This window comes from Eubalaena glacialis, chromosome 3 (assembly GCF_028564815.1).
Source record: "Eubalaena glacialis isolate mEubGla1 chromosome 3, mEubGla1.1.hap2.+ XY, whole genome shotgun sequence".
In the NCBI taxonomy this organism is placed as follows: Eukaryota; Metazoa; Chordata; class Mammalia; order Artiodactyla; family Balaenidae; genus Eubalaena; species Eubalaena glacialis.
Window position 1 is genome coordinate 178,377,963 of NC_083718.1, and position 15,758 is coordinate 178,393,720.

The following is a 15,758-nucleotide window of genomic DNA, read 5'->3' on the forward strand; positions in this document are numbered from 1 at the left end:
TGTGTGGGTGATTGCAGGGAGCTGAGGATGAGAGAGCACTGGATTTGGTAACATGGAAGTCATGGTAACCTTGATAAAAGCAGGTGTAGAGGAGTGATAAGGTCATAGGCCAGATTGGAATTGGTTGAAGAGTGAATGGTGTTACCAGAAAACTGGGTTCACCTCTTGTTGGGTGTTAAGCCAAAAGACACAACCAAGGCAAACAGCAGGAGAAGGAAGGATTTATTACTTGCAGCAAGTAAGGAGAACACTGGGGATCTTTCCCAAAGCAGTGTCTCCCTGAACAGCAAAATTGAGGAACTTTTAAGCTAAGGGTACATGTGTAAAAGGGAAGAGCTAAATCGGAATCCATGTTCGATCTGTTTCTTTGTAACCTTTGCTTTTCGTTGCTTTTGTTATTATAATCATACATAATGGCCTGCCTCAGGGAACCCTGCCCCTTTGCCTCTATGTTAAACCAAAGTGCCTTTGTACATCCTGACCCTGTCCACCTGTGGATGGCTGCAAGAAAGAAGAAATTAACACATCCCCTTCCGGAGGCTGGCCATTCCAGGGGACATTTGCAAATCTTATGGCCTTTTTACTTTACTTCCTCATCTCCTCCCCTCCTCTATTCTATAAAAGAAACTGGCATCCAAACCCCAATAAGATGGTTTATCAGAGACACTAGGCTGCCATCTTGTCTGCCGGCTTTCCGAATAAAGTCGTATTTCTTGCTTCAACACCTCGTCTCTGATTCGTTGGCCTGTCGTGTGGTGAGCAGAGCGAGCTTGGACTCGGTAACTCATACATATTCATGAAGGGGCTTGAGCAGAGGAGAATTCAGCATAGAATTAGGGCAAAGGTTGAGAGAGTCCAGCTTTAGTTGATTGAAGTCCTTAGGGTCAGCAAAGATCAGCATCATCATTCCTTAGGTTTTGGGATCTCACCATGTAAGTTACCATCCTCCACCTGGGTGGGGCATTTGTTCCGGCAGAACTCAGAGATTATGTATATCCCTTGAGGAAGAACTAGGACTCTGCTTTATTGATGAACTCTTGTTTCTTGACTGCTTTTCCTGTGTTCCTGCATTCCCTCACTTTCCTACGGATCATTAATTGCTGAGACCGGTTCAAGGGCAAGCATTGTGGCCAGGCTTAGATCACAAAATGGCTTAGCCTAAAATGGCTTCTCTTTTGTAAAGGAAGCCATGCTGATTCTCTTTCTCTGGGGACCTCCTACCCTTTCTGCTTACAATAGGAGATGAGGAGGTCGAGAGAATATAGAACTGTGCCATCTATTATGGTACCACTCACTACATGTGGCTATTGAGCACTTGAATGTGGCAAGTTTCAAATGAGATGAGCTATAAGTGTAAAACGCTTGAAACTATCCTCCCTAAGCTTCTGAGTTACTCAATTCTTCTGATTCTCCTTATATCTAACAATTGTTCTTCTGGACCTTCTTCCTAGGGTCCTCCCCCTGTTCCCAAAACATCAGGTGAAGGAGCTAGCCATGTGGCTGTGCAGGGGAAGAAAGTTCCAGGTAAAGGACACAGCAAATGTAAAGGTCCTGAGGCATGGGTCTGCTTAAGGCGGTTATGGAACTGGGAGGAAGACTGTCGTTGGAACACAGCTGGAGAGAGTGTGGTAGGAAATGAGCTCTGGCCAATAAGGTGTAGAGGGGAGGGACTTTGTCATTTACTTTGAACGAGGTGCTAAGTTTTTGGAGGTTTTTGAGCAGAGGAATGTTGTTCTGGTTTACATGCCAAGAAGACTGTAAAGAGGTGTTGGGGGAGGGGAAAATTTCCCCCTCTACCCCTCTTGAGTTCTTGTGGCTGGACTAGTAATAAAATTGACACAAGACAGATTAAAAGGAGAAAAAGAAATAAATTTTAATTCACGTGCATGGAGGCCCCATAGAAATGGGACCTAAGAAGTGGCCAAAGCAGGCAGCTTTTATAGTTTTTAGACAAAGAAATAATAAATTTGTGAGAAATTGACAGGACAAAGAAACTAAGGTTTTGGGTGCCCAATTAATGAAGACTCTAAACAGAGTTTGGTCTTGGGGCAGTAAATTAAAGAAGTGACAAGGTTTGTTATCTAGGCTTCTCAGCCTGAATTCCCTATCTTTGGCGATAAGGATGTCCTTCTACCTCCAGATGCTGGGAGTGCACCTTTCACATGAAAGACTTATTTCCTGCTTTCAGGGAGACAGAAAGGAGGGTCAGAGTGTATCCCTCTTGCATTTCTTAAGTAACTGTAATTCAAAATAATCAATAGGCCATTGAGGCACATTTTGGGGCGGCCTACTCTGGGCCCCAACAGGCAAGGGCGAAAACAGGGAGACCAGTTAGGAAGCTTTTGCAATAATCCAGGTGAGAGGCCAGGTGGTAACAGTCCCTGTACAGTAGTTGCATTCCGTATATATTTTGAAGGCACACACAGTTGACAGGATTTGGGGAAGTTCTACATGGCGATGTAAGAGAGAGAGGTTAAAGCTACAGCTAAGATTTCAGGAAGGATGGAGCTGCCACCTGCTGAGATGGGGAAGATTACAGAAGGACGTTTGGGGGTGGCTGGAAGTAGAATATGTTTTGGATCTTTAAAGTGCAAAATACCTATCACCTATCATACATTGGAGATGCCAGGTATGCAGTAGGATATACAAGTCTGGCATTTTAGGAGCAAGGTCAGGTCAGGAGATAATGGAATTTGCGAGTCATTAACACACAGCTGGTATTTAAAGCCACAGGAGATGAGATCACCCAGGGAGTAAATGTAGTTAGAGAAGTCCAAGCACAACCCTAGGCCACTCAAGTTTACAGGTTAGAGAGATGAGAAAGAATCAGCAAAGGGCACTGAAAAAGAATGGCCAGTGGGTGATGGAAAAACCAGGAGAAGGTGGTGTCCTGCTGAAACTGAGGAGGACCCTATGGGGCTCTCTGGTACAAACCTTTCTGTTTCTCCCATTTCTTGTCTGTAGAAAATAGGCTTCATTCAGCCTCCATGACTTTCCCTGAGTTCCAAAGGGCAGGTTCAAACAGTTGCTAATCAGGGAAGGGAAAGAATGCAGAAACAAGGGAGGAAGAGTCAAGAAACAATAGTGCAGCCTTGTGGCAGGGTCCTGGTTCCTCCTCAAGGTATACATAACAATATCTGAGTTTTTCTGCAGGAACTAAGGCCCTCAGACAGGTGGAGGATGGTAACTTCAGGCTGAGCACGAGATTCCTGGAGTACCGCCATGTTATCTCACCACCAATCAATCAGAAGAAAGCCATACACCCTGCAGCCTTCACCCCAAATTTTGCCTATAAAACTTTTCCCCGCAAACCATCAGGGAGTTCAGGTTTTTTTGAGCACGAGCCAGCTGTTCTCCTTGCTTGGCCCTGCAATAAACCTTTCTCTGCTCCAAACTCCAACATTTCAGTTTGTTTGGCTTCACTGTGCATTGGGCACATGAACTTGTGTTCAGTAACACTGCGAGTTAAGAGAAGAACGTGTTCCCAAGAGGAGAGAGTGAAGAACTAGGTCAAATGCTGCACACAGGTCAAGTAAAACAGAGTGTGAACTCGCCACTGAATTTAACAACGTGGAGGCCTTTGGTGACCTTTATGTGGTTGGTTTTGGGGCAAGAGCCTGATTTAGAACGGGTTTAAGGGGGATAGGAAATTAGGGAACTGGAGAAGAGTCTAGATCACTCTTTCCAGGAGTTCTGCTATAAAGAAGAGCAGAGGAAAAAAAAAAAAAAAGAAGAAGAGCAGAGAAGTGGGATGGTAGCCGGTGGGGGATGTGGGAGTCAAGAGAGGGTTTGTTAAAACTGGGAGAAATTACAGCATGTATCTAATGCTGATGAGAATCACCCAGTAGAGACTGGAAAATCCATGATGCAGGAGCAATATATCCTGCAAGATTCAGACTCATGTCTCCTATCTCTACATGGATGTCCCTTATGCACTTAAAATGCAATTTATTAAAAACTGAAATCATCATCTCCCTTCTAAACCTGCTCCTTCTCTACTTGTTATCTCATTTGGTAGAAACTCTATTCGCTTAACTACCCAAGTTAGAAAACTGGCATATAGCAGTGACAGCACAATGAATAATATTCACGATTTTATCACGTGCTAAGTGAGGTAATGACACAGGGAGCTGTAAGCACCTAGGAAAGGGCTATGACCTACACCTGAAGGTCAAATAACAGAAAGGTAAACAGACTTTGCTTAGACCAACTTATCAAGTTTAGCAATTCCATGTCCTAAATATCTTTCAAGTTTGCCTCCTCATTCCACACCTATTACACTGCCCCATTCTGGCCTTCATTATCTCTGGCTTGTAGTATTTCTATAGTCTTACAAGGTTTCTCTGTCTCTGTCCTTGACCTAGACTGAGGAAGTTATACAAAATGAAAATCCCCCTTATATCACTCACCAGCTTTAAACATTTCAATGAGTCCCTCAGATAAAGCAAAGTCTTGGCCAGCCTCTCAAAGTCTCACCTCCCCTTCTCGGAGTTTGTGGCCTCATACCAAGAAGTTTCTCTCTTCTGTGCTTTTGTTCCTTATAGTTCCCTTTGTCTAGAATGGTACCTTTCTTCTAACCTGGCTAAGTTCTACTCATCTATTAAGGGTGGATTTAGGACTTATCCCTCCTGGGAAGACTTTCCCCAAGTACTCCAAACCTTCCAAGGAAGGGAAGGGGACCTTACTTTAAGTTTCTACCATTCTCCCCTCACCCCCGCCCCCTTGCAAAAGTGCAAGGACCATGTCTTATTTTCATCGTTCCTTAAGTGAACGTTTGTCTAAACAATTGCACACATAAAGCATCCAGTCTGGGTAATTCCCTGGTGGTCCAGTGGTTAGGACTCCACGCTCTCACTACCGAGGGCTCAGGTTCTATCCCTGGTCAGGGGAAACTAAAATCCCACAAGCTGTGCAGTGCAGCCAAAAAAAAAAAAGGCATCCAGTTCAAGGTTACCCAGCTGGCAAGCTATTGAGTATTGTGTCAGAAGTTAGTGCTTAGACCGCCATAAGGCTCTCATTAAAATGCAAAGTTCTCAAAATCCTCACTCAAGCAGTACCCTTTACAGTTCGCAAAACACTCTGATAAGGCTACTCTTTATGTCCAGAAGCAGAGATTGAAAAAAGGCAGTTTTCAAACCCTGCAGCTAAAGAGGACCATCATTAAAGAAGGAAGAAATCAGCATATGGAGATAACAGCAGTGAGGAGGGTCCACCACCTGCAAGGATGACCTTCCAGGGCAGAGAAACCTCGCCCAGGGACCCGCTAGCACCCCAGCACAAGCCAAGGCACAGCAAACCCACTACTGCGAAGACTACAAATCCCAGCATGCCTGGCATCCAGTGAGTGACAGCACGCAACGCATGCCGGGACACGTAGTCCAGTTCTAGCTCAGGAAAAGGCCAGAACGTCACGTGACGTCAGGAGGGCTCAGGAAAGGAGTCACAACCGGTCCAGGCTCGAGTTAACCCTTCCAGAGAGCCGACCCTGGTTCCTCTGGTGACCCAGGTTTCAGGTCCCACCCCACAATCCAGCGGACCTATGGTGTGCGTTGAGTAGCCTCTCGCGTGATCCTTCACGGTTAAAGGCGAAGTACCAGCGAGCTAAAACAGGCAGCCTTTAGCCCTCGAGGTGCCCGCTTGGAAGACTAGTGGTGCGCAGAACGCTATCCTGGACAGGAGCTGAGGTCGGTTCCCCTGCAGCGCCGGTGAGGACGTGGCAAGGGTCTCGACTAGCGGCTTCCCCTTCCTCCGCCCGTCGGGCCAGAGGCGCGGGAGGCGCAAAGACTGCTGGGAACGCGCATGCGCCCACCGCGGCGGGGAGTACACCTCCAACGTCTGCGGGTGCGGGGGGTGTCGGGTGTCCGCGGAGGCGCTTTGCGGCCGGTCGTGCGGGTCGGGTGCGGGCGCGCGGGCGGGCGCCCAGGCAGAGGCGCGCACAGGTGATTGACTGGCCAGCTGGCTGAGGGAGCGCCTGGTCCTCATCGCTGGCAGGTGGCGGAGCCCATTTGGGCGGCGGTGGAGGCGGCTGCGGCAGCCTGGGCGGCCGGGCTCAGGAGGCACTCCTCGGGCCAAGGCCATGGCCCCGCGGCTGCAGCTGGAGAAGGCGGCCTGGCGCTGGGCGGAGACGGTGCGGCCCGAGGAGGTGTCGCAGGAGCACATCGAGACCGCCTACCGCATCTGGCTCGAGCCCTGCATCCGCGGCGTGTGCAGGTGAGGCCCGCGCACCGGGCCTCGCGCCCCCCTCGCGTCGGACCTTGCAAAACCAGGCCAGGGGCTGGGGGAAGGAAGACGGCGGCCCTTTGCGTGCATCTAGCAGGCATGGAGAGAACAAGGTGGAGGTTTCCTCCTTTCCGCCTTCTGGGCGACCTGGGAAAGGCAGCCTTTCCGGGCTCTGCACGGAGGTGATGCTGCTGAAAGCCCTTCAGAAAAGGTTCTGGGTTCTTATTAGAAGATGGCGGTGGAGATGGTTGAAGGCAGGAGCTGAGAGCTTAGCAAACGTTGGTGGTTGGTATATCCTGGCCACTGCTCGGTTTTTTGGTTTGTAAAACGGGAACTTCTGTGAAGTGAGCTTCATCATTGTATATCTTGCATTGGTGTTGACGCTGAAGGCGTGATCATATTTTTGGGTAGGGCGGCTCTAGGAAAACGTACGGTTAGTCTGCGTCATCGGTACCCTTCATCCCCAGTTGACCTTCCCCTCTCTCGGTAATCTAGTATTTTTTAGCCTTTTTTGGGGGGTGGGGGGTCGCTCTGACTCAACACCAGTCTACCGAGTACAAAGTTTGAGCTGTGTAAGTGCTGTCCTTCACTTCTACTTAGCCCGTGAACCTTGCCTTTCCTTTTAGATCGAATCCTTAGCTGTTTTACCACCTTTTAACGCGGGAACTATAGTTTGTGTCTGGAATGGTGTTGAATTGACTTGGCCAAGCCGGGCATGCTCAGTAGCCTTTGATCAAGCATTTAGTAAAGACTTTCTGGAGTTTTTACATTCCACGGTGGGATCCGGAAGGAATGGAAGTCAAGGTCTCAGACTTGGAACTTTAAGTCTAGTATGGGAAGTGAAACAAGTTAGAGAGCTTCCATAAAGCAAACGAATAATTCCAAGCTCTGGGAGTCTGGCTCACGAGGAGGGCAACAGTCAGTACTGGAATGACGTGGCCGTGTATAATAGATAAGCTTCAGTCAGTTTCTCCACATAATTAGGTTCCAGAGTAACCAAAAAATATAAACTCTTTCACTGTAATAGTTATGATTTTAATGGAAGTAAAGGAGTAGAAATTAGCTGAGATCACTATAAGGGGAATGTCACGGACATGAGTTTTAAGCTGCAATTGCAAGGTTTATATCCAAGCAGTTTTTTTCATAAACAGCTTTGAGACATAATTCACACATCATATGATTCACCCATTTAAAATGTACAACCCAGTATTTTTTATTTGTATAGTCACAGAGTTGTTCAGCCCTCAGCACAATCCGACCCCCCTAAAAGAAGCTCTGTACCCATTAGCTTGGCACTCAGTCCTCCCTGTAAACCCCACTCCCCCTCCCCCCCAGTTCGAAGTAACCACTGATACACTTTCTGCCTCTAAATTTGCCTATTCTGGCCATTTCATGTAAATGGAATCATACAGTATGTGGACTTTTATTTTATGACTGGCTTCTTTGACAGCATAATGTTTTCAAGGATCATCCATGTTGTAGTATTTGTCAGTATTTCATTTCATTAAAAATTGTTTTGTAAAAGTTATGTAAAACGCACAACGAAATTTACCATTTTTTAAAAAAATTATTTATTTTTGTCTGCGTTGGGTCTTCGTTGCTGCTCGCAGGCTTTCTCTAGTTGCGGCGAGCGGGGGCTGCTCTTCATTGTGGTGCGCAGGCTGCTCATTGCGGTGGCTTCTCTTGTTGCGGAGCACGGGCTCAAGGCACGTGGGCTTCAGTAGTTGTGGTGTGTGGGCTCAGTAGTTGTGGCTCGTGGGCTCTAGAGTGCAGGCTCAGTCGTTGTGGTGCGCGGGCTTAGTTGCTCTGTGGCATGTGGGATCTTCCCGGACCAGGGCTCGAACCGTGTCCCCTGCGTTGGCAGGCGGATTCTTAACCGCTGTGCCACCAGGGAAGTCCCACTATTTTTAAAGCATACAATTACACGGCATTAAGTACCTTTACGATATTGTACAAACATCACCATTGTTTAGTTCCAGAACTTCTTCCATCACCCTAAAAGGAAACTCCATATCCATTAAACTCCAGTCACTTCCCAGTTCCTCCTCCCCCACCCCCTGGCAACCACTAATCTTTTTGTCTGTAGATTTCTTTATTCTGGATATTTTATATAAGTGGAATCATACAATACGTGGCCTTTTTTGGTCTGGCGTTCACTTAGCATAATGTTTTCAAGGGTCATCCATGTTATAGCATGTATCAGTACTTTATTCCTTTGTATGGTTGAATAATATTCCATTGTTGGATATGCCACATTTTATCTATTCATCAGTTGATGGATTTAAATTTTTTCCCCCAACTTTATTGAGGAATAATTGACAAATATAACTGTATATATTTACAGTGTACAACATGATAATTTAATGGACATTGTGGAATGATTACCAAGATCAGGGCAATTAACACATCCATCATCTCACAGCATAGTTAAGTTGATGGATATTTTGGTTATTTCTGCTTTCTGGCTGTTGTGAACAGTGTTGCTATGAACATTTGTGTACAAGTTTTTGTTTGAAGACCTATTTTCAGTTCTTTGGGATATATACCTAGGAGTGGAATTGCTGGGTCATGGGATAACTATGTTTAACATTTTGAGGAACTGACAAATTGTTTTCCAAAGTGGCTGCACTATTTTACATACTCACAGACAATATCTGAAGATTCCATTTTCTCCTCATCCTTACACTGTTTTTGTCTTATAGCCATCCTAGTGGGTGTGCAGTGGTATCTCATTGTGGTTTTGCTTTGCATTTTCCTGATGACTAATCAGGTTGAGCATCTTTTCATGTGCTTATTGGCCATTTGTAGATCTTTGGAGAGAGGTCTTTTCACATCCTTTGCCCATTTTAAAATTGGATTGTCTTTATTATTGAGTTCTAAGGGTTCTTTATATATTCTGGATATAAGTCCCATGTATTTGCAAATATTTTCTCATTCTATGGGTTCTCTTTTCCCTTTTTTTTTAAAATGCTTTTCTTTTTTATTTGTTTATTTTTGGCTGCGTTGGGTCTTCGTTGCTGCAGGGGCTTTCTTTAGTTGCTGAGAGCAGGGGCTGCTCTTCGTTGCAGTGTTTCTCATTGTGGTGGCTTCTCTTGTTGCAGAGCACGGGCTCTAGGCACGCGGGCTTCAGTAGTTGTGGCACACGGGCTTCAGTAGTTGTGACACGCAGGCTCAGTAGTTGTGGCGCACAGGCTTAGTTGCTCCGCGGCACGTGGAGTCTTCCTGCACCAGGGCTCTAACCTGTGTCCCCTGCATTGCCAGGCAGATTCTTAACCACTGCACCACCAGGCTGTGTCCCCTGCATTGGCGGGCGGATTCTTAACCACTGCGCCACCAGGGAAGTCCGGTTTTGCCTTCTTTGAACCAGCACATAGCACAAAGAGCCTGGGAATGTTGAGTCAGTCACCAAAGTTTTGGAAAGGGGTTAAAGTTAGGCAATGACCTGCTGTAGCGCCCCTCCCCCCTCCCCCTGTCAAAGGATGGGGAGCCTTCTGAATTCCTCCTTATTTGTTGACATCTGGTTAGAGACCGGTTTGTGATTATGAAATAAAATGGTAGAGGGACAAGAATGTTCTTAATTAGAGGGGACTAGTTTGGAAGGGAGTTCCTGAACTCAGTTAATGGACCTAACTAATCCTAAGCAACTGTCATTCTGATAGAGTGGTGACATTTGGAGTTACAGAGACAATTTGAAGTTTTCGAGGAAAATTCAGACAGTAAATGGTTATTATTGGAACTATTTCAGTAATCCTTGGTTAACCTATTCTCTCTCCCCCTCCCTCCCTCTCTTTCCTTCTCCCTTTCTCTCTCTCTCTGTGTACACACACAAATCACTTTTTAGAAATCTGGTGCTGCATTAGGCAAAGCCTTAGTGTAGTCAGGGGTCTTCCCTGGAAGCAGGAGAGTTGGCTTGCTATCCTTCATTGATTTCTACCTGGGCTGTGTGAAATGGTGTCCTAAGAGCCAAGAAACTAAAAGGTGTTGAGGGAGAAAAACAAAGCAATAACTCTTTAAATGACCACGCAGAGGGAGTAATATCTCCACCCTCCTCTTCCATTCAAATAATAAAATTTCTTTGCACTGCATAGCATCTATGAAATCATTGACTAAATTTCTGTCCATTGTGCTGGAAAACATACTCCTAAGTGACAGATCCTTGGAGATCTGTCAAAACAGAGCTAAAACTACCACTCTTACCTATGGTCAGTGTAGAAGGAACTTAAGTCATTTGCACCCCTAGATACTTAGCCTACTGTTTTTTTTTTCCACTTTGCAGTTTTTGATTTGTGAAAAATTGTTTCCTTTCTATACAGTTTTGGATATCATTGCAGATGTCTCCTTTTCCTTCTTGCCCACACCATCTAATCAGCTCCAAAGTCCTATTGATTTCATTGCATTGATATGCTGGAATTCAGCTTTCTTCCATTGCTTGCATTGCCACTAAATTGGTTTAGACTAGGAAAATTGTTATGTCTCAGGCTTTGTTCAGCCTCGGTCCATCATTTACATTGCTGCGAAAGGTCCATCATTTACATTGCTGCGAAAGCGTTTGTTGGCCTAAAATCACAGCGAATAATGTCAACAGCTGCTTAGCATGTCATACCAAACATTTGGGGAACCTGCCCCCTGCCTACTGCTGTAGCCGCTTGGTGTTCTTGTATCCATGGCCCTAGAAAAAAAAGTACCTGTTAGAATTCTTCATTTTGTTTCATTGCCACAGTGTCAAACATATTCTGTGGACATGTGCCCAGAAGTATTGAAACAAAATATTGGTGCCATTTAACATTTTGAGACATTTTTCTCAAGTTTTTCCAAAAGCGTTGTGTTTAACAATGAACGGACAATGACTCACTTTACCCTGATTCATGATCAAAACTTTTTTTTTTGGCCGCACCGCGTGGCCTGTGGAACTTCCCCGACCAGGGATCAAACCTGTGCCCACTACAGCGGAAGCACAGAGTCTTAACCACTGGACCACCAGGGAAGTCCATCACCAAAACTTTTTTTGCCAATTTCATAAGTGAAAACATCTTTCATGGCTGTTTTAAACTCACATTTCTCTGGAGCTGAATGTTTTCCCCTGTGTTTGTTAACTAGTCTTATAAGAAAGCTTAGAGGAAGAGGGGCAAAGCTGTTTTTAAGAATTCGGAGATCTGGGAGTTCCCTGGAAGTCTGGTGGTTAGGACTTTTCACTGCCGTGGCCCTGGGTTCAATCCCTGGTTGGGGAACTAAGATTCTGCAAGCGGCGCAGCGTGGCCAAAAAAAAAAAAAATTAGGAGATCTGTTAGAGACTGGAATGGATTGTTGGCTCTTGGAGGTAAGTTAATAACAGAAAAAGCTTTATTTCGTTAGTCCATATTTGTTAGGGTTCCTAGATACAGGTGACAGAAACTTTAATATAGTGTAAGGGAAGTGCCTCAGTTAACAAATCTAGGGAGGTGTTTGTTTTAATTCAGGAAAGATGTGGACAAATAAATCATGGCTAGGGCAGGGAAACACTTGAGCCCAGGAGAGATTCATGAACCTCTTCCAGCTGTTTCTCATGCAAATCAGCATGTTGTTTCCTTCTTAATGTTAGGACAGCTAAGCTGTCAGAAGGGTCTGCCACTGAAGAGGGATTGTCATTTTGGGGTTGTTTGTTTTCTCTTTCTCTCAGTTCCCATTTTAAATATCTTGTGAGGCTGTGTTTGGGTGCTGGATGGGAGCTGCATCTCAGCAGCTCTTGCTAGAACCACAAGAATGGAGGAACAGTTTGTTGTCAAAGAAAAAAAAAGGCAGGGGGAGCTGAAGAAACTAGGCATGTACAGTAATAGTCAACTGCCACACAAAACAAAAACCTAGTCGTAAGCCGACGGATGCATAAGTGAATGAGATACGAGTAGTGGGAGAGAGCCAGGGGAGAACCAGGATGAGTGCTCTTCGTGCTTTGTTTTTGTTTGTGATTCAGTTCTCCCTCTCTGATTCCCCTGTAGGCAGAAGGAAGGATTTCTGGGAAGAAGACCAGTGGGGAGTGGGTAGAGGGTACAGTTATAAGGTTGTAGGAACTTACTATTTCAGAGAAGGTGAATGGCATCACTCTACCTAGATTAAATCGGGGCTACTTGTGACCTTGAAAAAGTTACTTGCTTTTTAAGCCAGCATTAGCAAATTCACATGCTTTCTAGGGCCAAGTAAGTTGTATAAATTTGAGTCAACAGGCTAGGGTATTTACACATCAAACATGTAAACATGTGTCCCTGTCTCACGTGTCTCAGCCTCCTTGATCTGTCTCTTCTTACACTGATGGAAACAAGTATGCAGAAGTATTTTTCTACTATAAGAAAATTGGTACAAACAGGATGATAGATGATACTTGACACCTGTAGCCTACTCCTAATGGGGATAAAAAGGAGCTTGGGGCTTTGGAGACTGAGTGGGAGAGGTTTTCTTCTACAGGGGGATTTCATCTAGCCTTCTGTACATGGCATTCTGCTGCACTGCTTAGGTTGGCTTGGAAGTAATGGCTTATAATAGAAATTTTTATTTATTTACTTACTTATTTACTTATTTATTTATCTATCATTGGCTGCGTTGGGTCATCGTTGCTGCGCACGGGCTTCCTCTAGTTGCTGCGAGTGTGGGCTACTCTTCATTGCAGTGTGCGGGCTTCTCATTGCGGTGGCTTCTCGTTGCGGAGCACAGGCTCTAGGCGTGCGGGCTTCAGTAGTTGTGGCTCGTGGGCTCTAGAGCACAGGCTCAGTAGTTGTGGTGCACGGGCTTAGTTGCTCCGCAGCATGTGGGATTTTCCTGGACCAGGGCTCGAACCCGTGTCCCCTGCATTGGCAGGCAGATTCTTAACCACTGCGCCACCGGGGAGTCCCAATAGAAATGTTTTTATGATTTATGCTTCTTAAGTAGATTCTCCACTGCTCCAAACAAGAAAATAAATAAACAAACAAAAAAATCCTCCACAACATTGAGCCCATGTACCAAAAAAAAAACAGGCTTGGCCTCAATTTGGAAAGCTTTAGTTGGTTAGCCTAAGCTACTTTTAATGCAGTGGCTCACCACTGACTTTGGTTCTCACCTGGAGTGTGTCCTTAGGCACCCGGAAGCCATAGGTTCTCTGGGGAGGAGGGTGGCGGCTGGTGCTTTAACACAGGTTCATCTCATCTACACGGTGATGGCATTTTAGCTGATGGAACTTTATTCAGTGATACCTCACCATCAGCTAATTTAAGAAAAGCAAAAACAAAAAAACAATGCCAGCGTTCTAGGGCTAAATAATACAAGTTGCTCCCAACTTCTCACATCTGTTTTTGGAAGTCTTTTTAAAGTTAAAGAAACCTATTGCGTGACAGTTTTAGTTCATAGCTGTGTATTTTATTTGATCGTTGAAGCCAACTTTGGACCAAGTGTACAAGATTTATTGTGTGGGGGGGAGGGGAGGAACGTGGACAAGGAGAGCCTACTTTTGTTCATTTTCTCTATTTTGCTGTTAGGAACAGGAGACTAAAATCAGAATGGTTCTAATGGAACCGTAGTTTTCTGAGAGAATGATCTGTGCTTTTGACCCACAGGAGAGTGCCTGTCTTCCCAGCCAAAACCTATGAAGGACTTACCCCTCCCTTATTTACGAGGAGAAAACAAACTTGGTATACCTTTGAAAAGCATATTGGAAAGAGCAAGTACCTACTTACTTAGTTTTAGAGATAACATTTTCACTCTAGTTATTGATGCTAACTTTTCCTGTTCTAAAGACCTTGCAGTTCAGTGCTGTGAGTTGTAATTTGGGGGTGGGGTGGGGTGCGGATCCCAGCTCCCTGACCAGGGACTGAACCCAGGCCCTTGGCAGCAAAAGTGCAGTCCTAACCACTGGACTGCCAGAGAATTCCCTGTAATTTTCTTTTTAAAAGAATCTTCCTTATTTTTTTTATTTTTATTTATTTATTTATTTTTGGCTGTGTTGGGTCTTCGTTTCTGTGCGAGGGCTTTCTCTAGCTGCGGCAAGCGGGGGCCACTCTTCATTCATCGCGGTGCGCGGGCCTCTCACTATCGTGGCCTCTCTTGTTGCGGAGCACAGGCTCCAGACGCGCAGGCTCAGTAATTGTGGCTCACGGGCCTAGTTGCTCCGCGGCATGTGGGATCTTCCCAGACCAGGGCTCGAACCCGTGTCCCCTGCATTGGCAGACAGATTCTCAACCACTGCGCCACCAGGGAAGCCCTATTTTATTTTTTTATTTTTTTTTAAAAAAAAGGAATCTGCCTGGTAAGTCCTTGCTCCTATTCCAAGGAAAGATTTTAGGTTACTTTCCCCTGTCTCTGAATCAGGTTTGTTTGTTTGTTTCTTTATATCTTCTCTTGGTAGAAGAGAAAAATTACTTTTGTGTAAAAGGAGAGATTTTTTTTACTTATTGTAATTCCCTTGTAGTAGTCCTTTACCATTAGAGGTGAGTTATAGGTACAAAAAGTAACTCCTTTTAGATCCTCCCCCGCCCCCGCCATGGATCAGTTGTACTTTTATTTCCTTAGTAAGTTACTTTCCAACCTGGCTTTGACATAATCCTGACAAAACTGCTCTTAAGTTGGCCAAACTTGTTTTCATTTTTATTTTTAAAGCCAAGAAGACAGTGTGTTTAAGTGGAATATTGAGAACAATTATTTACTTATTTCTCGAATATGTAGTACTTCCCAGAGTTCTAAATCTGAAAGATATAAAAGGTGATGGAGGAGCATAGATGATATATATCTGAAAGATATAAAAGGTGATGGGGGAGCATAGCAATAAAACTAATTTATTCTTAGTTTTTGCAGCCAGCAGGTAGAGGTAAACCTCCTCAAAGATGGTTGTTCCCAGATTATAGTGCGTCTTTTTATCTAAACAAACAAACAGGTCTGTCATACCCCTCCCCCCCACCCCCCCTCCCCACACACACACTTTTTTTTGGCCATACCACCTGGCATGCGGTATGGGATCTTAGTTCCCTGACCAGGGATCAAACCCGCGCCCCCTGCATTGGGAGCACAGGGTCTTAGCCACTGGACCACCAGGGAAGTCCCCTTCACACCCTTTTTTTAATTTTTAAAGATTTAATTTTATTTATTTTTGGCTGCGTTGGGTCTTCTTTGCTGTGCGTGGGCTTTCTCTAGTTGCAGTGAGCAGGGGCTCCTCTTCGTTGCAGTGCGCGGGCTTCTCATTGCGGTGGCTTCTCTTGTTGCGGACCACGGGCTCTAGGCACGCGGGCTTCGGTAGTTGTGGCTCGTGGGCTCAGTAGTTGTGGCTCGCGGGCTCTAGAGTGTAGGCTCAGCAGTTGTGGCGCATGGGGCTTAGTTGCTCCGCGGCATGTGGGATCTTCCCGGACCAGGGCTCGAACCCGTATCCCCTGCCTTGGCAGGTGGATTCTTAACCACTGCGCCACCAGGGAAGTCCCCCCCACACCCATTTTTAAACACTGCTTTGTTCCTTGCTTTTTTCAACTAATGATATTGTTACATATCACAACATAACAGTTTCTCCTTATCTTTTTTTCCTAATTACAGTAGTTTCCATTGCTTGGCTG

At 45.3% G+C, this 15,758-nt stretch overlaps 1 protein-coding gene across 4 annotated transcripts in view; it reads left to right on the plus strand.

Annotated features, from left to right (window-relative positions):
- The first annotated feature begins 5,802 nt into the window (after window positions 1-5,802).
- The window catches only part of USP48 (ubiquitin specific peptidase 48), a 66,475-nt gene continuing 56,519 nt past the window's right edge, over window positions 5,803-15,758 (plus strand). For all 4 annotated transcript variants that reach the window (XM_061184779.1, XM_061184780.1, XM_061184781.1 and 1 more), the window contains exon 1: window positions 5,803-6,210. In XM_061184779.1, the coding sequence (XP_061040762.1) occupies window positions 6,077-6,210 (134 nt within the window). In that variant the 5' untranslated portion in view covers window positions 5,803-6,076. The remainder of the gene's footprint in view (window positions 6,211-15,758) is intronic.